Source organism: Betta splendens, chromosome 2 (assembly GCF_900634795.4).
Source record: "Betta splendens chromosome 2, fBetSpl5.4, whole genome shotgun sequence".
Taxonomy (NCBI): Eukaryota; Metazoa; Chordata; class Actinopteri; order Anabantiformes; family Osphronemidae; genus Betta; species Betta splendens.
Window position 1 is genome coordinate 6309344 of NC_040882.2, and position 26620 is coordinate 6335963.

The 26620-nt window shown below is 39.7% G+C and overlaps 1 protein-coding gene across 2 annotated transcripts; it reads left to right on the forward strand.

Annotated features, from left to right (window-relative positions):
- Nucleotides 1–1998: 1998 nt before the first annotated feature.
- On the forward strand, nucleotides 1999–25899 carry LOC114851098 (alpha-1,6-mannosylglycoprotein 6-beta-N-acetylglucosaminyltransferase A-like). Of its 2 annotated transcripts, none has more exons than XM_029142671.3 (5): nucleotides 1999–2209; nucleotides 10417–10884; nucleotides 15192–15356; nucleotides 24553–24629; nucleotides 25749–25899. In XM_029142671.3, the coding sequence occupies exons 2-5, from the start codon at nucleotides 10644–10646 to the stop codon at nucleotides 25875–25877; spliced, it is 612 nt and encodes a 203-aa protein (XP_028998504.1). In that variant the 5' UTR covers nucleotides 1999–2209; nucleotides 10417–10643; the 3' UTR covers nucleotides 25878–25899. The 2 variants fall into 2 exon arrangements, with proteins under 2 accessions (XP_028998504.1, XP_028998505.1); XM_029142672.3 differs by lacking the exon at nucleotides 1999–2209 and adding an exon at nucleotides 2339–2875.
- The last annotated feature ends 721 nt before the right edge of the window (nucleotides 25900–26620 follow it).

Sequence of the window (26620 nt, forward strand, 5' to 3'; positions counted from 1 at the left end):
TGGGTCCTTATGCTATTTCATATAAACTGTTGGCAGGGAATAAAACTTTGATCACAAGATCTTCAATCTGTGGTGTAAATGAGGCATATTGAATATAATATGAATATGAATTATTGATGACCCATGCAGCTGTGTAATAATAGAAACTTAATATGTCTGCAAATTATTATAGGACCATTATATTCATATTCTGGCTAACTATTAGAACCGGGAGCCCACTGTGTATGCCAGTTGTTTGATTAGTACATTTATTTTCTAGTAATGTACAACTCATTTAAAGGATTCCTTGAAAAACACAAAGCAGGTTTTCTAAGCAGTTTGTTTATAGAAACTCATGCCTGATCACATGTGTTCTGGTGTATGGTAAATCATCCATTAGTCTTTGAACTATGCTTATCCTGACAAATATAATAATATATAATAAGCTGAAGCTTTATTTGCAACTACAACCTGTTACACGTACACACGGTTGTTAGAGAAAAGCATTAACTAAATATAAATCTTTGTTTTGTACACAGGCTTCTCTGGTCCTTATGTTTTGAGTGTTTATTTTTTCCTGTCAATATTTGCCTCTATACCCTCTATAAATGTATATATTATTGGTGCAAACAGCTGTTGAACTCAAAATCTAGTTTCTACAATTACCAGAGTCAGATAATGCATAAAAAACGAGTCCACAAGACACGTGTTATAGTGTAATAGAGTATTCATTACAAAACAAAACCTTGGATCTCAGTAAACTTGTTAGAGCAATTATTTATTTTTTCCAACTTGAACAAATGAAACTGTAATTTCTTTTGTAAAATGGTTTAGCACCAGTATTGGCCTCCCACAGCCACCTGGTGGCAGTAAACACAAAGCTTTACTGCTCTGTGGCAGAAGGAACAATAAATGTACTAAGGGATCGTCATATTTTACTATATGCTCCTCTGTCTATCTAACTACAATTATGTTCCACTCAACATGTATTCACTATGACCCAAATTTACAATCAGCATCTAAGGATATTTTTAATGCCTTTAAATTTTTTGTCTTGAAATCTTAAAATGTGTGTTTTGTTTTTTTATTTATGCTGTTGAAACTGCAAACTGAATATTTTCTATTCCTGATTATTATACTACAACTATTACTGTAGGAATGCTCTCATCAGTACACACTGGACATCTTGCCAGTCCACAACAGGGTCACATATGCTACTAAACAACCAGAGACTCAGAGACTCTAATTTAGAGTCTCCAAATAATCTGCATATATTTGGAGTGCAGGAGGAATACCTGGAGAGAACCCACACAGACAAGGTCAAACTGGGGACCTTCTGCTTTTGCTACTAGCCCACAAAAAATGAGAAACTCTTCGTGCCATAACATAAGCTATAACATAACATAAATAGGTGAATAATTGTTTATTCATCTTTGGAGGATCTACTATGAAAATGATAATATATTCTTTGAAAACAAAAACAGAGTAGGCTGTAAGTTCATTAATATGCCTGCTAGTGTACAGTACGTTTATTTAATTTTATTCGTCTGTTTTGCATTTACAACAAAATAACTGGAAGGCCAGAGAAAGAGTGACCAACATTTTGAGCAATTAAAGTACTTAGTATCATCACCTTTTACTAAACCTCAAGTCAAATTAATACACAACGTAACAATGAAACATGTTATTTATTGTTAATAATGTAGTCGTAATACATTTACTGTTACCACACAACATTTATTTTACAGCATTAGTGACTAATTATTAAAATCAGCCTAGACAGGCAACAAAACAGTTTTTCGATCATTATTGCCTGAGAGAATTTGTTAGACAACTGTGGAATAAGCTTGCACTTCATTACTATGTAATCAAAATTGTTTAAAAATACAGTTAGTTTTACTTTTGCGTTTGTGTTCTATCTGAAGTTCGAATTCAGTGCTTTTGGTTTAAAAGAAAAACGAAAGATTATATTTTAGACAAGGACACCTCCGTGGTCTGTTTGGGGCTTCGTTTGTGAGCGGCACGCGAACACGCAGACGATCCCTACGGCTCACTCGTTCTGCCAGTGGGCAGAGCGAACGCAGGATCTCCTTTAGCTGTGGCTGGAATCTCATCTTTCCAGATCGGTCAACACAACGACGGCTCAACCCGCTCATTTCGCTGGATTTTACGTCCCGTTCCCCTTCTGGCAACACGCACAGTGGGCCACCAACACATTCCACGGCACAAGGTGAGCCTCGTTCTGTGACGGTAACCGCTCCGGAGCTCGTGTTCGGCAAACCCTTAGCCGTGTGTGTGTGTGTGTGATCGGGAGTGGGCGACTTGTCAATGCGGCGGTGGCGTGTTTTGTTGTGAATTGCGTGCGGGTCGACTGGAGCAGCTCTCGAGCCCCGCAAAGCAGGCTAATGTAGTCACACGCCAAACAGTTTCCGCGGTAGCTTGCGGTTAGCTACGTTAAAGCGAGCCGCGCGAGCAGCTAGCGTCAGCGCTAGCTGATTTCACAGCCAGTTAGAGGCGTTAATCGCCGCAGAGAGCAGCGGGTCTCACTGTTATCACCTGGTAGATTTAACCAAGTATAAAATAAATAGGTGTGGGCATTACGTGAAACACTTTGAGGGTAAAGCACGTCGCTGAAAAGAAGGACTGTATCGTGAACAGGTTGCTCAAGAAAGACGTTCCCACTCCAAGTCACTGGCAGCGGCGCCTGATTAATGCGCCTATTTACAGCTGCGCCTCGTTAAAGGCTATTGTCTGCGCGCGCGCTGTCAGACGTTAACAGACGTCGTTTGTGCCCGGGGTTCTGCTCGCATGTGCGGTGTCTGGAGAAGCCGAGCGTCCGTTGCCGCACGGACCTTGCGTCGTGGAGCGTTATTACGGGAGCCGGGGTCGTAATACGGTAACCAGGCGTTCCACCTATTCCTACACAAGCCGCGGACGCGCGGTGCCCCCGGTTATTATCTTCTCCCGCAGCTTGCGCGCGCTCGGGCAGCTCATCACGTTAATTCATGTTAAGTCATGCCCCGCAGACCCACAGGGGCTGCTTTTAACAGGATAGGCCGTGTTTTTGACGTTTTTAACCAGCACATGTAGTCAAATGCAAGATTATTAAATTAAAATCTCCTGATTACAAGGATATAGAGAAGATGACACGCTTGTCTTTTGCTGTAGTGCGTGTTATGTCAGTATGGCTCATTGCACAAACACTTGGCCCACCAGTCCAATCCAGTATGTTTCAGTGAATACCCTCATGTAATCAAGTTATAACATGCTGATTAGGTTATATGGGATGTGTCTTGTGCCGTTGTGTTGCAAATGTGTGTACTGTGCGTTTCCCAGGAAGCTTGTCCAAATGCGTTTGTATTTGAGGATGCTTGAACATAGTGTGGAATAGGAAAGCATATTTTATCTTGCTGAATCTGTCCCATTCTCTGCGCTCGTGATCCTTGGCTTCAGGCTGTGAGTTCATGTTGGGTGTAGTGACCATCCAGAGGTGAGCCACCGGCGGCCCCTGGGTTTATAAAGAGCTCTTTCAGATGCCTTTTTTTTGCCGAAGCCCTTGGGATTATAAATCCTGAGGAAAAGGAGCTTTGCTTCAGTGGCATGCTTCACTGGCAAGGAATCATTGAAGTGCGTGTGTGTGTGCGATGGTGAGCACGGGTGGAGAGCCAGCAAACGCAGTGGAAGGATGAGGACGGAGGAATTGAAGATGGAGGGACTGGGGAGAACTGGGCTGTGGTGATGGATGCCGTGCAGGGAAGTGGAACACTTGGCCTTTCTCTGATTAAAGGGCTCCTGTTCTCTCAGCATAAACACACACACACCTGTCTTTTCTGTTTTGTGAAGTAGAGCTTGTTGCGGAGAACAGTGCCAAATATTTCTCTAGTCAGCATCTTTGAATTTGATTCCAGCAGTCAGCTGAAAGCACTCCTTAGGCTAGATTGAGCTATGAACCTTTCTATTGTGCTTTTGAACTTCTCTCAATGCGCTCATACCTGTCATTGCTCAACACACCGCCTGCATTTGCTCTGCATCTGCTGGTCGCACTGCAATTCCAAAGGACACGTTTAGCTGAAACAAAACCCATGTTTGTTCCTGGAAAACCAGTTTCAATACCCAGGTCTGTGCTCCTCGCTCGCTGGTGGCAGTAAATCTGCGTAGCAATAGTTAGTGTTGTTAACGGTGTTTACAGATTGTGGGTGATGTCGGTGTGTAAAGTGACTTCAGTCTGTGATGTTGTATATCCATGTTTCAAAGATAGAAAGCGTGGATATTTTGCAGCTCCTGACATCTTTAAAGAGGTTTAGGGGATTTAGGCCTGCATAAAGAGCAAAGAGCAGCATTAGGATTAGTTTTATGTTATGGAAAGTGTTAGAGTCAGGCCTGTAGGGCTGAGAGTTGAGGATTTGCAGTAGTTGGTGAAGGGCCTCTCCAGCATGGTGATATCTGTGTGTGTGTGTGTGTGTGTATATATGTACGTACTCTATCTGATTGCATAACAGATCATTTCCTTTACATGCTACACTTAATTCATAGAAAGGCTGTGTGAGCTGCATCATTTTACTTTCAGAATTTCACCCTTTTGTTATAAAGCCACAATATATGAATGTTACATTTTCCTTTAACAGAAATAAAAGGCAGGTTTGTATAATCATTCTTTGTCAGGATAAGCTGTTTTTTGTGACCACAGACAAACTGTTGTATTTAAAGAGCAAGGTTTGAAATCACAGTTTGTGTAAACAAATCATTGTTGCAGTTCCACCCATCTTAGTTGTCTCCCAGGAATCATTGTTTTCATTATATTCCTATAGCTTTAAAAGCTCCTCCCATTTGAGAAAATGCTGAGATGATTAATTTTGTGAGGGGAGTCAGGACTTCCTACGTGGGAGAAACGCTAGTCTTAGCAGCCACCGTGGGAGTGAGCTTTGTTTATAGTCTTTACTTTTTAGTATATTTTTCTTATTTTGAAATAAATAGGCAGTAATCATTAAAATCACAGTATTCATACATTGGTAAATACTGATATTACAGCTTACACTTGCCATAGTCAGCAATATATGTATGATAATAATAATAATAATAATATTATTATTATTATTATTATTATTATTATTATTATTATTATTATTATTATTATTATTATTATTATTATTATTAATAATAATAATAATAATAATAATAATAATAATAATAATAATAATAATAATAATAAAGAATTCTTTTAAGCAACTTTTAAAAACAAGTGGCTTGACTGGTGCCAAGAGCTAATGTGCAATGTGGAAGTTTAGTAAATCACTGTAACATGAGAACACACAACATCCTAACATCCCTCAAACTTTAACAACGGAAACCAGCCCTGACTATTTACACTGGTCATATCCTGACATGAGTCAGGCTGAGACAGAGGCAAGGTATGGAGTGATGAGAAGGACAAAAGGTGAGGTGACATTGTAAGAGTATTGTCAGCTGGCATTTATTTTTGTCCCAGGTAAATTATAGCATGCATGTTTTATAACAATGTAGGCCCTGCTTCCTGTGGTTATTTGTCTTTGTTGCTTTGCCTTATCTTAAAAACACTCTAGGCTGTTGATGTACATGAGAAAACTTTCAAACAGCTCAAAGGGCTGTAGTAGAAGGTAAGATGGTTCAAGACAGACGTGTTGATATCTGGTTACAAGCTGGGTTCACACCAGTAAGGTGCTGAACCTGCTAGGAGGCCTAATGAATAATTAAGAGCTTAGCTTGTGTGAAGAAGTCCCTTAAGATGCAGTGTCACAGGAGTCTCCATGGTAGCAGGCCTCTATCATCAGGATCACATCTCCCTTCATCATGTAAACAGACACATTGTAGGGTTGTCCCAAAGTAAAAAGTATATAAGTCCTGTTTGGAGGGATAACAATATCAACAAGGATAAAAAACAGGATAAAACAAGAGGTCATCTTTTGATGATAATAGACATTTTATAGTGTCTTAGGGTGTTGACAGAAAAATAGTCAACTTGATAAAGCCGGCCATTAAGCAGGTTCCAGTCATTGGTAGACTGTGGTTCAACTTATACGGTACAGTATATCTGAAAACATTGTATTTTATAATGGCATGTGCTCTTAGTCTGGATTCAAAGGCTAAAGTACTATTAAATCCACCTTGTGTCCATGAACTCTCAAGGAAGTGAGACTAGTGGATTTGTGTAAACATCATCTGCTGATGCAAATAAAACTGTAGCTATGGTAACATGCATGAAGTATACAAGTGTTTCTCTGAGGTGAGCCATCTGTGTGTTGTTTTTGAGTTCTAGAGCAAATTTACCAGTAAATCTTAAATACATTAGTTAGTTGTACAAACTCTGTCCTCATTCTGGTTGTGACTCTATGTGACGGACAGTAAAGTTGCAGTTGTGATTAAAGGTGCTGAAATCTCACTTTTTTGTGAGATTTTTGTGACACCAGGGAACATAATCATACATTGATGACAGTGTGACTTGTCTGTGTCATAAAGTGCTATTTCTGGTAGAGGATATATAATCAGTGGATATACTGTACAGTATGAGTAGAATTGGCATAATGATTGTTTTGGTGGTTTAGTAAAGGTCAGCGTGAGCATACAGGACCATAAAAAAGATCAATAATATTTAATTTAAACCATACAACCAGATTAAACTGTAGGTTTCAAATGTGCCTATAATGTGTTTTTTTGTATCTTATGTGAGTATCTTGAGTGTGGCTGTAGCACTTCCTATCTGCAACTTACTAATGGATGCACATACATAAAACTATTTTTAAATGATGTGATGCAGAAACAAAACTAAACTTGATAATTTCTGTGTGTTGGGGGTGGAAACCAGTAACAGACCAGAAGACTTGAGCTACCTGAGTGACAATTCCTGTTCTGTAGAATTCTATTTATATTTTAGAAAATGATGGAGGCTGATCCATTATTCATTGCTGAGATTACATCTAAAGCATATTTGACCAGCTTCAGTGGTTATGCAACAATCTCTTAGTGTATTTTATTTGACTTGGAGAATGCTTTCATTTCTTTAAGCCTTTAAACTCCCTATTCCTGCTTTACCTCTGTGGAATATGCCCTAATCTACATTTTAAAGGAGATTATTTTCAGATTCTATCACAGATTGAAGAAAATGTAAGTCTTTACCTCAACCAGCCATCTGGCCTGGTCTCAGCAGTTTAGCATATGACAGAACAAGGACAAAGGTTGAGTTATAAGGACTTAACTGGAACATATTAACTCTGAGATGATGATTCTGACAATGATGCAATGACGTAGTTTACTAATCTGTCAGACTATAATTCTGTTACTTCTGCAGTAATAAGACAGGAAGTCATGACAAAGTTTGCTAGCAGCGTGGTCCTCACTTTAAACAAGTGTTCCTGGTGAGCAGTGAAACTTGAAAAAACAGGATTTATGGAATCAGTTATCTGATCTGGTGTTACAAAATTATTTAGATTTGTTTGAATTTTACAGCTAAACCTATTTTCCGCTCTATTGAATATTTTGGTTGCATATTTGGTTTGTGTCTGTTTTGTAGTTGGTCAATGCTAAGTTACTTTGTATTGAGCTACCTGATTGGGACATTGTCTGGCTTTTCTAGTGTTTTAGTAAAGTTATCAATGCAGTAGTTAGTGGGACAAAGTTACTATTTTTAGTCTTGCTGCTTTTTACCAGAGTGAGCATCTTGACAGATTTCTGTAAGAACTGAATGATTCCAGTCAGATCCATCTTCCAAAACACTGTCTTCTTGTTTTTCAGTAGAACATGGCCTTCCTCTGTATCTCCATGCTGCAGTGTGGTTGATACTATAAACTCAACTATTATGTTATGGACCTGAAATTTCTGTTCTTTGTTGCAGATTTGGGAGGATGATATCTCCAGCCATTGAATTTGCAGTGTTTTATAAGCTGTTTCTTCTTCTCCCAACACTGAAATTGCATTCAGCACATTATTACATTATCATCTCAAATTGCAAAGGATCATTTATTCTGCAACCCTTGCTGGACGTCAACACAGTTTCACTGGTGTGTTGCTGTTGACAGCCTGAGGGATCCCTGCCAGACAAATTAGGGCCCTGAATTTGAAAGTAGAAGCTAAATAGCATATATATGCTCCTGTTAAGGGGTTTAAATCCTGCTTCTTCCTCTATAGACTGCAGGACACATCCCGTGACTAGAAATTTTCCTAACAAACGAGCTATGTTGCGTGATTGGTTTCGGTCTTTAATAAGATGGAGAGATGCAAAAAATCAGGCCCCAATGAGAGAGAGAGCCAGCTCCAACTGAGAATGTGTGTATTCAGAAATGGTTGAGTCAGTGTTCTGTGTCGGTTTTGGCACGTGCTTTTTACAGCGATGAGCCACGGGGTAGTCTGAGCAGCATCCCCCTCTAATGAACAGAACCAAAGCCATGCTTGTCGGCGCCCAACCAGAAAGCCCTGCCAGCCCTTTTCCTGCCCTTTCCTGCCCAACACTTCCAAGCAATGAGAGACATCCGACGTTATCAGCCCTGCACTTCGAAAAACTTCATCAAATAATTCAGTCAAAAATTGTATATAATTATATATAATTTGTTTTTAAGTTCGCTGTTGGAGTACTAACTTCAAGCAAAAATCATCTGCACTGAATTATTTGATTAATTAATTATTATTATTATTTTATTGATTATTGTCATAATGGGCTGATATTCCAGCCCTGCTGGGTGCAGCTGTGTCTGACCTATTTATGAAGCTGATGGATGTAAAGTGAAAAGATTATTTTGTGTTGCTCCCTTTTGTGCTCCTATGGGTTTTGGTACAAGATGAACATGATGGTTAAGATATAGAAACGTGAAACAATTTTCTGGTTGCATATATGCTAGTGGTGGCTATGACAGAGTGTAAGATATGTTTCAAAAGCAGAAATCCCCTCCTCACACTTACCCTTAGTGGTTGAACGTAGATAACAGAAAATCTGATTTGTTTTCCTTTTTTAAATGGACTGCTTAGTGGATTTTTTGTACTTATTACTGGAAACCAGAAGGTTTTATTTAACTCTGTATAGATCGCCTCGAGGTTGTTGGTTAAAATGTGTTGAGCTATCTAACATTTTAGAAATTGCTGCGCAACTGCCTTGTTTTGTAATTCAGTGGTTTTGGTCAAATGTTTTTTCCACTTGCTTGATTGTGTATCTGTAAAGAGAGAAAAGAAAATAGGAAAGATAGGATATTTTCTTAATGAGCAAAGTGTGTGTGTGTGTGTGTGTGTGTGTGTGTGTGTGTGTGTGTGTGTGTGTGTGTGTGCGTGTGTGTGTGCGTGTGTGTGTGCGCGTGTGTGTGCGCGTGTGTGTGCGCGTGTGTGTGCGCGTGTGTGTGCGCGTGTGTGTGTGCGTGTGCGCGTGTGCGTGTGTGTGTGTTACAGCTGGAAATATATATGACAGCATGAAAGCATAAAAAGCACATACTGTACAAATAACATACTGCAGCTAAGTAGTAGTAATAGTTGGAGCTTGTAAATTACTAAATTTAATGAAGCATAAGGACTAACCCTTATCTCTGACCTTTGCCTTCTTTAATACATGCGTAAACCTGAGACCTGACACTTTTTTATATTTCCATTGTGTAGAACTGCTCAAACCACATCCACACAGGAGGTACCGCTTCCTTCATCTGTGAAACAGGAAAAACCTGTTGACCATGTGGTAAAAAAGAAACATGGCACATTTAGAAAAACATTGTCACTTGTCAGTGGGGAAGATAAATTTGTGACAAACAGATGTTTTTAGGAAACTATGAAGCTGTTTGCATAAATTCTATTCAGGACAACAGTCTTGGTGTATTTGTCACATTGCCTTGGTTCTCTGTAGCCTTTTGAAAGGTCAGAGGAGCTCTAGACTTTAAAACTATCTTAATAGCCCAACAATGGCAGACACAATATGAACCGCTGAACTGTATGTACGACTTGTTTTGTCTCTACAGTAGCATGTTTTCACAGCATGCTCACCTTGACCCTTTAGTAAGCGTCCTTTCTTCCTGTCGTGTCTACTGTAGATGCATACTGCTGCAGCCTTCAGGCACCACAGCCTCCAGTTAGAACACAGTGTGGCTCTGTGCTGTGCGGTCGACTGCAGGCCTGCCAGTAATAGACTGGAGTTTTTTACGGAACACGTTTCTCTCACCTCCCTGTTCAGTTCAGTAAAGCCGCTAGTACAGTATATTACATGCAATGAATCTGTATGTTGTCTATTATTTTCACACTTTAATCAGGGATGAGTAAGCTTTGGTTATACTCATGCTTCAGTTTGCAAAAATGTAGTTTATACTGAGTCGATCTTCAATTATTAGTGGTATTGTTGTGGTTATATGCATACAATTTAATTTTAAAAAGGGAAATAACTTAACTTTAATAACTTATTGTCAATAAGCATGCTAACTCAATAATTATGTGTCTCTCCAGGTTATATAAGTTTGGGCTGACTCTCCTGATTTTGTGAAGTGATGCCAATGGGTCAGAGAAGGAAATCACGCTGGTGAGACAAACAAGCCACCCTCCACCATCCAAGGCCAACGCAGCTACACTGACTGAGACAGCCATGCCCCGTTTGCCTTCCTGATCCTCCTTCCTCAAATATCCCAAACTCAACTTGGAGGCCAGCAGCCTTAACAGCTCCCTGTCCAGTCAGCATGGCTACACCCTTCCTATGGAAGCTGTCATCCCAGAAGCTTGGTTTTTTTCTGGTCAGCTTTGGTTTCATCTGGGGCATGATGCTCTTGCATTTCACCATCCAGCAGCGAGCCAGCCACGAGAACAGTGCTGTACTGCGACAACAGATCCTGGACCTCAGCAAACGGTACATTAAGGCTCTGGCCGAGGAGAACCAAAGTGTCATGGATGGGCCCTATGTCGGTACCATGACAGCGTATGGTGAGTATCCAACTCTCTACATACTTTTGCTTTCACAATCAAGCCAATTTCAATCAACTGTTTTCAATCAATTTTAAATGCTAATAAGAAATGCTGATAAAAGTCTTTCATAAGAGTATTTTTTTCTCTATTTGTTCATATACAGATTAGTAGGATTAAATTAGTATAGAGGAATTATTGTAGTAATTGATTTTGAATGAACCAAAGAGACACCCATTAGCACAGTTGATGATGATGATGTGGGGCAGTTCTTTGTGCGCTCGCTTACATCTTCTTTAAATTAGATCAAATGGTTCCACTTGTCTCTCTATTGAAGAGGCACAACACCATCTGCATTCAAGAAACCTTGTCTGAAAGGCTTAACACTGGTACAGCTGCATTGGAGCATAATATTGTAATAGGACAGGTCCAGCAGACCCATCGATAAGTTATTCATGCCATTAATAGACCTGTATAGCACTATGGGAGGCTTCATTAGAAACCTGAGATTAGAATTGATTGTTCTCTAATGTCCAGAGAAACAACAGGATACGGTGAGGCTCCTGGAGATTTAATCAGCTCCCAGAGAATGTAAAGCTGCAGTTTACAGCAAAAGCGGCACTACTTGCACTGTTCACAGGACTTTTTCTGTATTTGCATTCATTTGTTCATATTCTAAGGTAAACCTAGATATACAACTGAATTAATCACTTAGTAGAGTAATCTAGTTCTAGTCTAGGATTAAAAAGAAATAAGATTATCTTAAAACAATGTGTTTGCAGTTTAGAATGCATTTACTTAAGAGTTATTCTACCGTTAATCATGCAAATAACAAGATCAATTTGGGCAAATGAGATCTGAGCACAGAATACATTCCCCTGTAGCAGGAGCCAGAGTTTTTAGGTAGCAGTGTAATATGCTGTTTGTTTTGTTTCCTCGTATGGTGAATTGATTTTTATGGTGCTGTCAGAGATGCAGCGCTCTGGTGACTGCCATCCAGTGTCACATCAGAATTAATTTTATGTTCCTGATTAGATAGAGAGGCAGAAGGATGTTTTGTGCTTCCTGTGTTCACTTGCTCGGCCATTTGCCTGATAACGATTTATAATGGGTTTAAGGGGAAAACAGGCTTTCCTCCTTAGCTACTTATAAATGACTCATGAAATCTTAATGTATGTGAATTTAATTTTTGTATCTCATGAAAATCCATTTGAAGCATATATAGGGCATTGCTGATTTGTTTTACTGATTGTGGGAGACATGTTGGAAGATGGTGTTTAAACAGATGCAGTTCTGACACTTTGTGTACCAGCGCATTTAGATTTTATTTATTGCGAGGAAAGTTTGTCTTGACTTGTCTGGAAAAGATGAATTGCTTCATGAAAAATAGACAGCCGTGAAATATATACATATATTAGAAAGCTTTCATTAAAATTTAAAATTAAGGCTTTTTTAGAAATTGGTCCAATATTAAGAGAATAGCTCCAGACTCAAACTTAAAAAGACAATGCACCTGTACTATAGAACAGTGATGTTACTTTTTAGACTAAATTATTAGAAGAACAACTCTGACCCTCACACAGAAATCTTTACGAGTCCTTTTCTCAGAACAGCTTTTTTATCATTCATATCTTCGTGACATTTCCCCATAATTAAATGACTTGTAATGATATTTGAAGCAGACTACTGTCTCCAATTAGTGTCACAGACACCTTAATGGAGAAGTCCTCAGTGTGCTGTTTGGTATTATTGTGTGCATCACATTAAACATGCACAAGAGGAGGTGGCTAATGAAGACGAAAATAATTATCAAGCTTATTTAAGATAAAGACTTATAGAGCGTCTACATTCATGGTTGTGCTGCAGTTGTTTGTGTTTCATTGGCTAATCAAGGTGAATCCTAGCCCCAGACTCTACAAAGGAAGGTTCAAATGCTGAGAAAAGCAAAGGAAAGCTTCAAAGCAGATGGCAACTGATATATGTAGGGTTTGCTAAAATGCAAGGTGCAAAGTGAATGTTGACAGGCTAGATTGTATTTTTGAGACTGTTACGCAGAAGCTTCACGCATGTTAAATCAGTTCTGTCCATCAAGTCATGTCACCTGGACTACTTCGTTTTTCTTGAATTGAAATGTTTCAAGCTGTAAAATTGATGATGTTACTGTACTTGGATGGGTGGACAAAAATAAGTCCAAATGCCATAAGTCTACTTTCACAGTAGCCTTGCTTTGATGAAGGAAATAAATGCATGGCTCAGATATGTTATGTAACGCCTGTGCAGGTGTAAGTGAAACCAGAACGTTGTTGGAATTCTGTAGCTGCTCATAGTGTCTCATAGCTCCTTTTGGGACGGTAATGAAACACTGAACCAGTCTAAAGTAGCCTCCTGAGTCTAGATTTTAACAGTAATTGTTGTTGTAAAAATAGAGTAGGTGTAAGTATTTTAAGTAATTAACTTGAATTAAACTAACGTGTAATCTTGGTTGGAGAGTTAGGATTGTTGTCAGGACATGAGTCAGTGATCTTGACTTACAGTGCATGTAGTTTCATGGGTGGTGATTGGAATGAAACAGGCAGCCAAAATATAGAAGATGAAACACTTAAGTAAGTGTAGTTATCAAAATGCAGTAAAATCAGTAGTCTCCGTGCTACCTAGGTTTTATTGCTGATTGCTTTAATCTTGGGCTTGATCTTGGTTCCTGTGCTTAGGCTGTGTCATACATCCTCTGTCTTCTCAGTAAAGCCAGACGTGACAGCAACGTGAGCCTTACTTTTCACCCTTGAAACTGATCCGTGCAGTAGGGTGTGACAAGCAGGCTGACACCGTATCCTGTTTCGGCACAGTTCAGCAGCTATAGAGGATTTCTTTTGTGACATGGACACGCATCACACCTGTGCTTGATACCTTGGTCACCACCGTGGGGAACGTGGGGAATTCAGGGAAGTCTAGTCGGCCGCAGCAGGGCCTAGATGTGGTGTGAGCTTATAGTGCTGGTCCATTCCTCTGTCCTTTCTAGTTAAGGTTATTGTGTGCCCCAAGTATTTCTGTCCGTTTCCCTGATATGGAGACCACTGCAAAACAATGTGGAGACCCATATGACTTGATTTAGAAGTGACTAATATAAAGCCTCTGTCTCACGTTTCTGTGTAATCCCTTTTCAGCACATATTTGTTTAATGAAAATGTCCCACGTCATTGTGCATTGTGTACATGTTCTCTTGTTAAAAGCTAGTAAAGCTGAGTGTGCATACTGCAGTAGAATTTGACCCGTGACTCCTTGATAAGAAACATTAGAGTGGGCAAAAAGAGATTTACACATGCCACACACAAGAGAACGTTCTTTGTGAGCACGCAGGCAATAATTGTGGGCTCATCCCCTTTTCTTTCAATTATGTTCAGCCCAGTAGCTCCAAAGCGTTCTGTTTGGTTTCTTTCCGGTCTTTGTGCATCTGCTCCCAGAACACACAGTTCATCCATATTTGACAAATGCGCTATCGTTTCCTTTCACACGAATCTGACTGGTGGACGGTGCCCGTCCTTGTTGTTGCCAATCTCTGACATGATGAAAACTGGCATGGCAGCGAGGTGAAAATGCAGCAAACTGCAATTATTGTCCACCGAATAAAGTAATACTGTCCAGTCTGAATAAGGGCTTATAAACATCAGCAAACCCTAAATAATGTGATGTAACAAGGTTTTATTTTTATGGAGGTGGAGAGAAATGGCACAATGATACAGGTTGCCATTTCTCTGTATGCCTCAAACTGCCATAATTTGTACGATTTTATATCTCATTACCGGTCAGCCTCCGTCCTGTCTGCTCTTCTATTAGCTCAATGCAGTGAACTGCTCACAGAATGCCCACAGAAATGCAAAGCCCCAAATTACACAGCAAGGTCACTTGCAAAGACGCTGTAGCTCTGGTTTTACATGTAAATGAGCCTTAAGCCAGCCGCCTGAGACCCAACAAGTTGTTGTAGAAGCTGATGGAGTGTCCTCGATTGGACAGATTAAGACAGAGCAACCTTCTCCGGAACACAACCGGTACCATAAGTCATATTCACCATAATCATAGCACTGTTACTGATATCATAATTGGTTTCAGTGGATGCACATACATAAACATAATGGGCAGCATCAAATGACATATTTTCGTTTTTAGATGAAAGATATCAGTGCTGTTAACTTGTGTATGATTACATTTTAACAAGTTATGTTAGCTGTTCAGTTGAATTACTGGCCCTTTTCTGGTTAAATCTTTTCATTGTTGGTGAATAGATAAAGATGTTTCCCATTTACCACTGATGTGATTCACATTCTGACTTGCAGACTTGAAGAAGACCCTCGCGGTGCTGCTGGATAACATTATGCTAAGGCTGGGCAAGCTAGAGTCCAAGGTGGAGAACATCTACAACAGCACAGGGGGAAACCTGACCAACGGCACTGGAACTGCTACACCGAGCTCCTCAAACTCCGAGAAAGTTAACGTGGCAGGTATGTATTAAATATTAAGGCTTTAGTGTTTTGTGTGCATGTGGTTGTGAGTTTACATTAGAGTTGCAGAGGGGACCACTGCCCTGCTGGGTCTCCACACATCCCTTGCTTTTAAATGACTTATTTGTCCACAGATCTCTACTGACTTAAGAATGGAGAGTCTTCATATTGTAGCAGTGCCTGCTTGAAAAGAAAACAGGATAGGCTGGTTGTGGTGACTTTCTGTGAGCTATGCTTAATGTAAAAAAATTCCCAGAGTGAACAACTTTCCTTAAGCTTAAAGCCAGCTAAGCTGCCTCTACTACACAGTGCACACCAGGCACTTTATGGGACTTGACCACATCCCTGGACATAATTCAAATAAGGCCTCTTGTTCACGCTGCATGACCCTTTTATTAGTTTTCATTGATTTTCCTGCCAGCTTTCACATGATGAATTCAGCCCAGTTGTGAGAACGAGGTGTTGGCTTTTCTGGGATCTTGGGACCTGCTTTCTGTTGTTTGTGCAGCAATAAGCAGTAAGAATGTTGAGTGATGGAGGCTGATGGAGTTGTACAAAGTCACATCTAAATAGATCTAATACAATTGACAGCTGTGGCATTGCAGATGTTGCTTTGTAATGTCCTCTATAAGAACTAGTTGTTGACAGCATTAAGACATTTTAAAAAGCGGACCTGAATAGCATGGAAATGTGTGATCATTATCAAAACCGTTGACGTCAGAAACCACCTCTCTGACGTGTTTGTTCTTATGCCTAAAGCTTTTTAAACCACCATTGCCACATTTTTTCCACTCTGTTTCTACCACCTGGTGTAGTGTTCCTCATTCGATTAGACTGATTCTAAATAATTATTCAGTGTTGCTGTTGCTAGGTGTCTTTATGCAGTGCTGTCTGAGCCTTCATTATTTTGGCATGAATGAAATAAAATGTAATGTTAATATAATGGCCTCTGGCCTTTTAAATCCCAAATTCATTGCTGCAGTAATAGTTCAGTTGCCAGTGAAACCTAGCTGTTTACTAGAGGTGTTTATCAACTGAATATAAATTGGCAACAACTTGCACACTATTATACTGCATTTTTATGAAACCCGGTCACTGAGTCATACTTTTCCACTCTGACTATTTTTAGTCTTCTGTTCTCCTATTTGGGACTTTAAGGTGTTTATCAAATAAAAAAGACTATTTAATAAGCTTATTTTTTTCAATGCTTATGTTTTAGTTCCATACTTAATTATCAGTACAGATTATAGTTCTAGGTAATGTGAAACAAGGCTACATAGGAATTAAACAATCAAAGCAGGCTCTTGATTTGGCAGCTTTGTTGTGCTCTCAGCTTAACCACACTAGTTATAAGACACTATTCTCATACTATTGTCATGACACTCTGCTTGAGCTTCTGGTTTCTGGAGAACACATACCTAGGCTTGTCACATGTGTCGATTACCCTGTGCTGCCCTGTTCACTTTAAACGCTCAGTAGTACTCTCTTGAGAGACAACAGTGGGATACTGAATGCAGGTCAGGTTGACAAAGCACCTCCCACATCACTCCTGGCAATGAACTAAAGGCCCAACACTCCAGAGTCTCCATTGGAGCATGTCTCCTGTCTTGGAGTGGGTGGCACGCAGCGCTGTCGCCAGTGCTTCTGCCCAACTGGAAGGCAATTACCAAGATAAGAATCTGGACAGTGAGTAGAGCACGCTTGCCTTGGAGAGAGGGTGCTATCAAGATGGAACTGAGCAGCTGCCCTGGGACTATGCAGTTTCCACCTATTATATACATCTTCTAAGCCAGGACTCTGGCAGGTCAGGGAACAAATGTGGATTCATTTTAAAATCATCACTTCATTCCTGTTTTTGTTTGGTCCCAGCTGGAATCAAGGATGGTTTGTAGTTAGACTTATACATTTCTGTCTAGTAGTAGTGCACATTTTATGGAATATTCAGAGGATTGAAAGTATGCAGTGATCAGATCATTACTATTCAGTGATGTTGACGATTTTAACACTTACGGGTGGGTGCATTAATAAAAAGGGGGTTGATGCTAATTTTGATGGTCGAGTGCAATAAGTTGGTTTAAATTTGTTCAGCAGTATTTTTATTTTTTCACTGTGTTACTGCTGTTGTGACGTAAAGTCACAGCTGTGAAACATGCTGTGGGACAATGCTTCTTTCTTGTGATTGGTCATCACACAAATATGTGGCCCATCCTCCTTCCTTTAGTCATGCTCCCTTGCATGTGCCGTTGGAAATGCTTTGGGGTTTTGAAGAGTGAGCACTGGTGTCCGTGTTTTTATTTGCTGCAGTGACTGCTCAGCCTTGTGTGCTGTTCCATTTATCCAAGGACAACTGGTGTAGAAGCTCCTGGTAGGATCAAAACAAGTCGATCTAGGCTTGGTTGCGGCTCAGCAGGAGGTTGATGGGACTCTGTTCAACAGCAGTCTGCAACACCCTGTCTTGCCATGATTCGCTGATGTGGCTAATCAACCTTCTCAACAGTGTTTTATCTGTGAGCCGGGCTCCAGCATGGAAATGTAATCTCCTCTTCTCCTCTACACACAAACGCACACAAATATAATAAATGGTCAGGTGGTGATTTGCAGCCATCTAACTGGCCCTTCCTCTAGATTGTGTCTTCCATGATACATTTCTCAACCGCTTGCGAGTGTTGGAGGTTATCAATGTCCCTTCCTCTCAGCCACACAGCTAGTAAGTTCTGACTGATTTGTAGCGTCCTGCCTCTCTAACACTGTTGGCTTTTTTGTAAACAGCGCTTTCACAGCTGAGGGCATTTTCACAGCTTTGTCTCCCTCAGCTATTGATCTACTTTCATTGCCGTTTGCCGTTCACAATGAAATACGAGATTCAAGGTCCCAGTGTCATCAAACAAAAGTTTCAAGGGCAGGCTTTCTGCTGGGAATTACAGGCGCCCTCCTTACCACATAATTATCATTTTATTTGAATTTAAATCTTTAGTTTTTGCTTTTCCTTGTCAAGCGCAATTTAGAGATGAGGGAAAAAAATTAACAACAAACATTTGACGGGCTTCTCTTGATTTACAATGTGTATGTGTGGCCTCCATTATGTTGTGGAAAGCTGGTTCACTTTCTCAGTGGACAGATCAATACTAATAAAGTACACACTACACACACACCCACAGACAAACTTACTCAGTGTTAATAAGGTGCTGAGAGATGCCGTCCAATCCACTTGCAAACCGTAGCCCAAACCCTGACAACTCATCAATCCATAGGCCCATGGAAATCACACAGCAGCATAATTAAAACAAGTAGAATCTCTTTAATTTGGTGAGGATTTATAGTGTCTTTGTAGACTTATTCTCCTAAGCTTCAGCACTGCAAATTTTAGGTGTAGACACACTTCTTGTTTGCACTTGTTAAAAATTTCAATTTAATTTTTTTTCCTTTGCATTAAAGACACCTTAAAGTTGGGATTGATGTTACTGTATCAATATAATAAGATAAATTTATAATGGGCTATGTTCATCCACTATAGGAGTCAAATATTTTCGTTTGACTTCTACAGTGATACAAACATTATCACGTTTGACACTGTGTTATGTCTAAGAACCAGACTGGAATTAGAGGTGTTTACGGTTTCGATCAAGCATTTCTCGTCCTCACAGTCTCATGCCTTGTGCCTGCTTTAAAACTTTACGTGGAATATGCCATCCAGGACTTTCCCCACTGATGCACCAACTGACAAAGTGAACAGACCGGTTTTAACATGCGTAACATTTGCAGTTTATGGAATTTAGCCAGCAAACTGTGTACCTGTAAATCTGTGCTAATATCATGCACTCTGCTATTGCAGCTCTGTAAAGATTTTTCCCATTTGAACAGAGTAAATGAAGACAATGGTCTAATTAAACAATTCTGTTACACCCTGCAGTTAAATCTGACATCATACGGCCTTACTGCACTTACTTGGGTGTTTTATAGCTTCTGTTTCACACTCAAATTAAACATAAATATACAAATGCAGTTTTTTTACTTGGCCAGAGATAAGCATTAAAAACTAGAAACTTAAAATGCTGTAAGATCCGTAACCACTCCCGTAATTATGGCCCTTTTTAAAGTGAGTACAGTAGCATAGTTGTAGTTCATGTTGTAGATATGAAGAGAGTTACACTGCCCATAAAAGGTTAGTAATTTTGGAAGGTGTGTGTTTTATTGTTCACAGGACCGAAAATCTAACTTCTTCCTTTTTGTTTTTGAAATACAGATTCCAGAGGTTACCATAACACAAATAAAACTTTACTGGGTTTCAGCTTTTCTGTAATAATCTGTAAATAGACCCGAATTGATGAAATCAAAAGTGAACTGATGTCTGAAAAATCCATCTACTGTATGCACACAAATACACACACTGTCTGTCTTTCCCTTTGCTATTTCCCCACATTCAGGCTCTTCCCTCTGGAGCTTGTGACTGGTTTAGGAATTAGAGGTGGAATATGAGGAACATCTGGAGCCTACATACCATTGGCTGGGACACGTGCTCTCCACTCTTTTGTTTCCCTCTCCTGTTATGTTTTCCATCACTGCCTAATTCAATTTCAATGCCTTTAAATCAACTATTTATAAGTACTTTTAAATTGTGAAATTTCAAGGTATCTTCTAGATAAGGAAACTAATTATTTTACTTATGTGTACTTTTACTTAATGCACTTCCTGTATTCTGTGCATCTCTTTTCTTTCACAGCATTCTGCATGCATGGATTTGCTCTTACAATATCTTGCACTTCGATCTCTCCTCTTTACCTCAGCCAGCATTGCTGCTGTACTGGTTATAGCCCAGCAGAAAAACAGCACCACTCTGTTTACTAAACATGTAGACTAACATGTGTACATAATATAAAAAAACATCCGCATTTCCTTCAGCCCCTTCTTAAAGTCACTGCATATTGTATTTCATCACGCATGCATTTACATGTCACAGGAGGCTTTAATGTGATTGCTACTGGTTGTGCATGTAGAAATTCAGTGACTCTGAAGCTGCCTTTGAAGACAACACATATAGTAGAGCATATTCAGGTCCACTGCAGTGGTCTTTGGTTAAACTAAAACAGACCACATGTTCTCGTGTTGGCATTTACAGGAAATGCATGTCTGGCAAGTGGACGTAACGTGTGTGTGGTGGTGTTTTTTTTCAAAATTCTTTTATGTGAAATGAAACCGTTTCTATGAAACCTATGCATTGCTGCATTTTGCTTTTACAGTTTATGGCAACAACCCAACCTTTGGTGACACAGCAGTCAAACCCCATCTAAACATCCTAAACCTACTGATTAACACCTCTTGTGATCTAATGGCGTGTTTTTCTTTTCTGGCACCTTGTCTTCTTCTGTTTGTGGTGTAAAATTTGCATCTTTCTTTTGGGGAGAGCAGGGGGTGATCAGATTGCCTGAGGTTTGCACAAGAGGGGGCAGGCTGGCCTGATGCCGTCTAGTAGGATTCCAGTTCAGTTTGATGTGTGTAATGAAACCTCTTGTGTGTTTAAGCTTAGCATACTATACCCATATATACTGAATTTGATACTGCTACTAGATTTATGACTTGCAACCAGTGATATGTCATTCATATATATCTATATATTTTTTTATGTTTATATTTTTATTTATTTATTTTTTGTCTTAAATAAGATAAAACCAACAAGGATTTGACTCAGAATTTGTGTAAAGATTGTGTGGAAAAGCCCCACCCAAACATGACATTAAATATTTTTTTTATCTGAGGCCTGTGTCATAAAGTGACACTCCTAAGATATGCACAAAAAAATAGATTGTGGTTTCTGGTTTAAAGCTTCAGCAGCATAGCTAAAGTCAAACTGAGGAAAGCGAGGGACAGGATAGCTTTTTTTGTACTTGTACAGGAGTGATCTCTAATTCCATATTTGTTTTTCCATGTATCTTTGACTAGTTGATGAGCTTCTACTGAGTTGCACACAAAGCTCACACAGACTTGCATGCTGATACCTCCTCTTCTCCTCCTCCTCACAAAGTGCATCTAAAATTAGCTTGTGGATCAGAAAACACAGATGGTGAAAGCTGCACCTTTTCACTCTTGAATTTTGAAAATAGATTTTGTGCCTTTTAATGTCGGCTGTATCACCATGAAGACACTAAACATATAATTTGTTTCAAATGGCATCTAATAATTGCTGGACTGTCTCAGGTAAGGAATTACCAGTTGCCTTACCAAATTCTTCTTGCAGATTCGGTAGATATTGCCACACTGTCACTTTCAACTGACCGAATTGTGTCATTGAAGCTGAGACTCAGATGCCAAGAATTTTTGTGGAGTTTTGAGAGAATAAAGTCGCTTAGCGAGATGGGCTTGAAAAGAGTAGGATGAAAATACTAATGCCTGTGTAATATAAACCAGATGTGCAGAGTCTAGTTCTGCAGAACTGAATTGTTCTATTGCATCACTGTATGAATGGGATAAACTCACTCACTCGCTCCCCCAAGTTATTTTTACATGCACACAATGTTTGTTTTTAGTTTTACATTGTGGGCGACGTAGCCTGTCTCTACCTTGGGTTGCTTAGCTTCTTGTGTTTGATAAGCTGAGGTGTGGTTTAGTGTTTGACTTATCTCCTCATATCAGCCATGTCCGTTGCATCTGCCTTGCGGTCCTCTTACTCAGTATCTTGGTATGTTGGGTAGTAAAGTCTGCATATGAAATTTTCCAGTAAGTTAAGGTAACTTCTACATTCTAATGTGTGGTACTGTACCCATATGTTGCTCTGCTTTGAACTTGATTTTGCTGTGAAAATAACGTTTGGCATAATCATTTTCTCTGAGCGAGATTCTTTCGCTACGTGAGAGGTGAATGAAAAATCACTCTCATTGAAACGGTGCCACCTGTGTTTGATTATGAAGGGAGCTATATTTAGCAGCTCCTTGGCAGCAGCTTCATCTGCTTGATTAAAGCTAGGGAAAGATTTGCCTATTGGCTTTGGAACTTGCTGGCTGAACTACAGAGTGAAAGACACAGTGCTGGTTGGTTGGCCAACAGACTGGATGACTAGCAAAAGATAACAGCAACCCACACTACTGATGTGGCTTGGGCATGTTAGGCAGTCACTTGAGCTAATAACAAAACATAACATTTCCAAATTATTTCTCATTATTCTATTGCTAAGCAAGTTTGTGGATGTTAAGTTGATAATAATATTCTATGTTTGTAATTGCACAATAGCTAACTTGGTTATCTTAGTTGTGTTAAAGCTTTGTTGTATGTGCTACATTACAGCTTAGTTCAAAATTTCCAAATTTTCAATAATTATCAACTTATTATATATGAAAAACACTTTAACACAGTAGTTTGGCCAATTCCCATTCTATTTACTATGTAGTTCTAGACATCCACAGGGGGGAAAAAAGGGTTTCCTGTGGAAACAAAATCAACTGCGATGTAGAACCTACTGCTCCACCCTTCAGTGCTACCTACCTTTTAACGCAAGCTGGAACCAATGCTGTAGCTGCTGATTAGCCACACACACACACACACACACACACACACACACACACACACACACACACCGTCTTCCTCAGACATCACCCACAAACTCATTACATCAGTCTGGCATTTGCCCCAAAGCTTTTATCTATTCGTTGCACAGTCTACTGTTATGCATTATTTATATTCTGGCTATAAAGGGCAGTGGTGATGACGTTAACATTCCTCTGAATGGGGATATCAAAAAGGTGATTATATTGAAGGTAGGCCTGCTACCAAACTGTGGATGTTAATCCTTGGAGGATATTAAATGTATTGAGTAGACAGAAATGACTAATAATAATGACTCTCTCCCCACTACAGCTACATAAATGTGATTTATCACAAGTAAAAACATACATTTGTTGTATTACGACCTCAGCTGATCTCTGTCCTTGGCTTTTTGTGTTTTGGAAGTTGTTGGGAAGTTGACATATAGGAGTCGAATCTTATGTTGTCACTTGACAGTCGTTTCCTACGTACAGTCTAGTGAAGTGGTCCCCAACCACCAGGCCATCGGTCAATTGGTACCGGGCCGTGCAAGAATATGTAACCTGCATTATTTTCATGTTATTTAGTCTGAATCTGAACGATATTTTATTTTGAAAAATTACCGGGATCCACTGAATCCATCTGACTCACTTTTGATTGCATGCCAAGACGCTTGCCTCGTGTCACGTGTGCCTACAAACCGCTACCTTCTAAAGCGGGCTACTTGGCTGGTAACACGTAATGCATTACAGCTAAACTGAAATCCCCAAGCTAGCAAGCAAACTCCAGCTGACGACAAAGAAATCTACGACTACAAAGAAAAAGAAAGTTGCATTTAACAGACAATACTAGGAACAGGGACTTGAAACATGGAACTTATTGCGACAGGTTGGTCCCATGCAGCCCGCTCTTCATAATATACAGCGGACCGACTCTCGAAAGAGGTCTAGATAAGACATGTCCTTATGCCGGTCACATCATTAAGTTGTGTTTTATATTTCCTCCACACCTTAAAGACTTGTCTATAAAACATTGTTAAACCAGTTAAACCAGTCCGTGGTGCAAAAAAAGATTGGGGACCACTGTTCTAGTGACAGTCTCTGACTACCAGTCAAACACCTGTATAAAGGTAATGCTAGTGTACATTGTCTTACATGTATAAAGGTAGGCCTGTAGTGATGAGATTGCACCACGCTGTGAAACAGTCCTGCAGAGGAGTGTGTGATAATGATACCTGTAGTTGCTGGTGACACGGCAGTGCGATAGACAAACTGGTGTACAGTATCTGTTACAGAGCTGTTTGGCTCTCCCCTATGTGATATAATAATGAATGTTAGCCATTCCGTCTCAGCCATCATGTCATGACCACCCACGACTTAGCTGGAGTAATTTTACACACAGTTGTAATTAGTATGTTAATACACCACTGAAACTTCAGGAGACTGAACACAACAGCAACATAATAGTAGTATAAGATCTCTGTGAATGTCTTGTCTATGGCAACTTTTGTTTCCTGAATGAACATCCACAGAGTTTAGAAGTTAAAGGCATTGTAATTCAGAAACGTTTCCTGAAATGTTTCATCTACGTCATCTTTGGGGTGATGAGCATACGTCCTGTTGAAACTACAGACAGTGAGCGAGTTTTGGAGCTGACTTGATTTCCGCTGTCACTTCTTATGCAGATCTTCTAAATGGAGCCCAGGAGAAGTGTGAGCTGCCTCCATTGGATGGTTTCCCTCACTGCGAAGGCAAGATCAAGGTGAGTCACACATTTAAAAAAAAAACAAACAAAAAAAACAAAAACAAAGGAAGACTCTCCATCTCGCTTTCTGTTCTCACACCCAGCCTGTACTGTAAATGGATTGCTAATGGGTTGGCAGTGTAGCCAAGAGATAGACACCAAATGAAAAAAAATAAACTGTAACCAACCTGCATACTTTCACTGTTTGACTAACAAATTATCTGCAACACAGGCATAACCAATGGCATGGATCATATAGTGTAGCTTCTACTCAGCTGAGAAAACATTGTGTTATATTATCCAGGAGTCAAGGGTTCATTTCTACAGTAACACATGCTATGGTTTGATGTTTAGTTCGGAATGACATATAAAACTATAGAGCAGCAGTGAGGGTGGGAGTTGATTGGTGGTTCAGCTGCAATAAAAGGTTCCTCAATCTGAGTCTTTTGTTTTTGGTAAGAACATGAACAATAAACCTACCAGGTACACCTCAGTCCAGTTACACTACCCTACAAGGTTATTGTAGAGAGGAAGACCAATTAGTGTCAGCATGTCCAACTGGGCACCAGACGATGCCAAAACCTTTCTCTCTTCTCACACACTGGAACTCATTCTGTCGCTTGCCTGTTTTTTGATTAATCAATTTCAGAAAAGGATCAAAACTTACTAAACTGGTATCACTCAGCCATTTCTTTGTTGGAACTCCGTTATTTAAAGAAAATAGCTTGATTAGAATATGAGATTGGAATATGTGAAATCACCAGGAGAGTCCGCATGTTGGCTCAGGTGGTTTCACGTTTGCATGTATCTTTTGTCATTTGTAATGCATATCAATGTTCAAGTCAAGTAAGATGACAGAAGGTAACTTTTTTTGTGTCAAAGTCAATCATTTAATGTACACATGAAAACTGCTGCAACACAGTCTCACTCCACTTGGTTACTTGCACACGTGTTTGACAAAGTGAAATTGTCTTTTTAGTCCCAGACTCTACATTGCTGTTCGATTTTAGGGATTGAATCCAAAGACTTTCCTGTCTGCTTTTTTGAGCCCTGAGCCTTAAAAACAACGTGGACAAACCTGTAAATTAATATATATTCTGGGTTAAGTATTTGTAACTCGTACTTCCTCTTTTGCAGTGGATGAAGGAGATGTGGCGCTCTGATTCCTGCTATGCCAACTACGGCGTGGATGGATCCACCTGTTCCTTCTTCATCTACCTCAGTGAGGTGAGTACTCATGATGTGTGTTTGGTGGTGTGTGGATGACATGTGTTTGTATTTGTGTGCAACATCGTTTGCTATAGCAAACGAAAAAGAATAAAATTTAGCTTAAAGAATAACTTGGCACATCTTAACAATTTAATGACAATAATTTGGTAACCATGTTTTAACTTAAGTAAAACCCATCTTGTGTGTGTATGTATATACAGTATGGCGTATGTAACAAACAAAAATATTACATGTTGGGTAGTGTTGTCATCTGACACAATGGTGCTGCACTAATGATTCTCCACCGTTGATGTTGCATTTATTCTTGTCCTTCATAACCTCTTAGTCAAAGAGACTTCCAAGTAGAGTGACAAGCATTAATTGTTACCCAGAAAAATGGGCGTAGGTGCACTGACAACATACCTATAACCTAGGACATTGACATGGGAATGAAGCTTTAGAAAAAACTAATCGGCGGAGGCATTTAAATTGTTACTGAGAGTAATGTTAAGATGTTTAGATGAGTGCGGTCTGGCAGATAGTTGTGTGGATGGGTGGGTTGTTGGTAAAGGGTTGGTGGCTATTTAGGCTACAACTTAACATGTGGAACTAGATAAAGCATTACATCAGTCGTTGTGCTGTATGGACCCATTAATCAGGGACAGCAGCTGGAACACTTTATTAATGTTGAGTTCCAACGTAAAGGAGCTGAGGGTTTGGATGTTTTGTTTTTGCAGGACCAGGGTCAAACATAAATGTCTCAGATCATGTCATTTAAGTTAAATTATCATAGAAATTGA

Bases quoted from the DNA above. Each gene is read 5' to 3' on its own strand.
- LOC114851098 (XM_029142671.3), top strand. From the start codon at position 10,644: ATGGCTACACCCTTCCTATGGAAGCTGTCATCCCAGAAGCTTGGTTTT. The intron at 10,885-15,191 runs GTGAGTATCCAA...TCTGACTTGCAG, and splicing joins CGGTACCATGACAGCGTATG to ACTTGAAGAAGACCCTCGCG. The intron at 24,630-25,748 runs GTGAGTCACACA...CCTCTTTTGCAG, and splicing joins ACTGCGAAGGCAAGATCAAG to TGGATGAAGGAGATGTGGCG.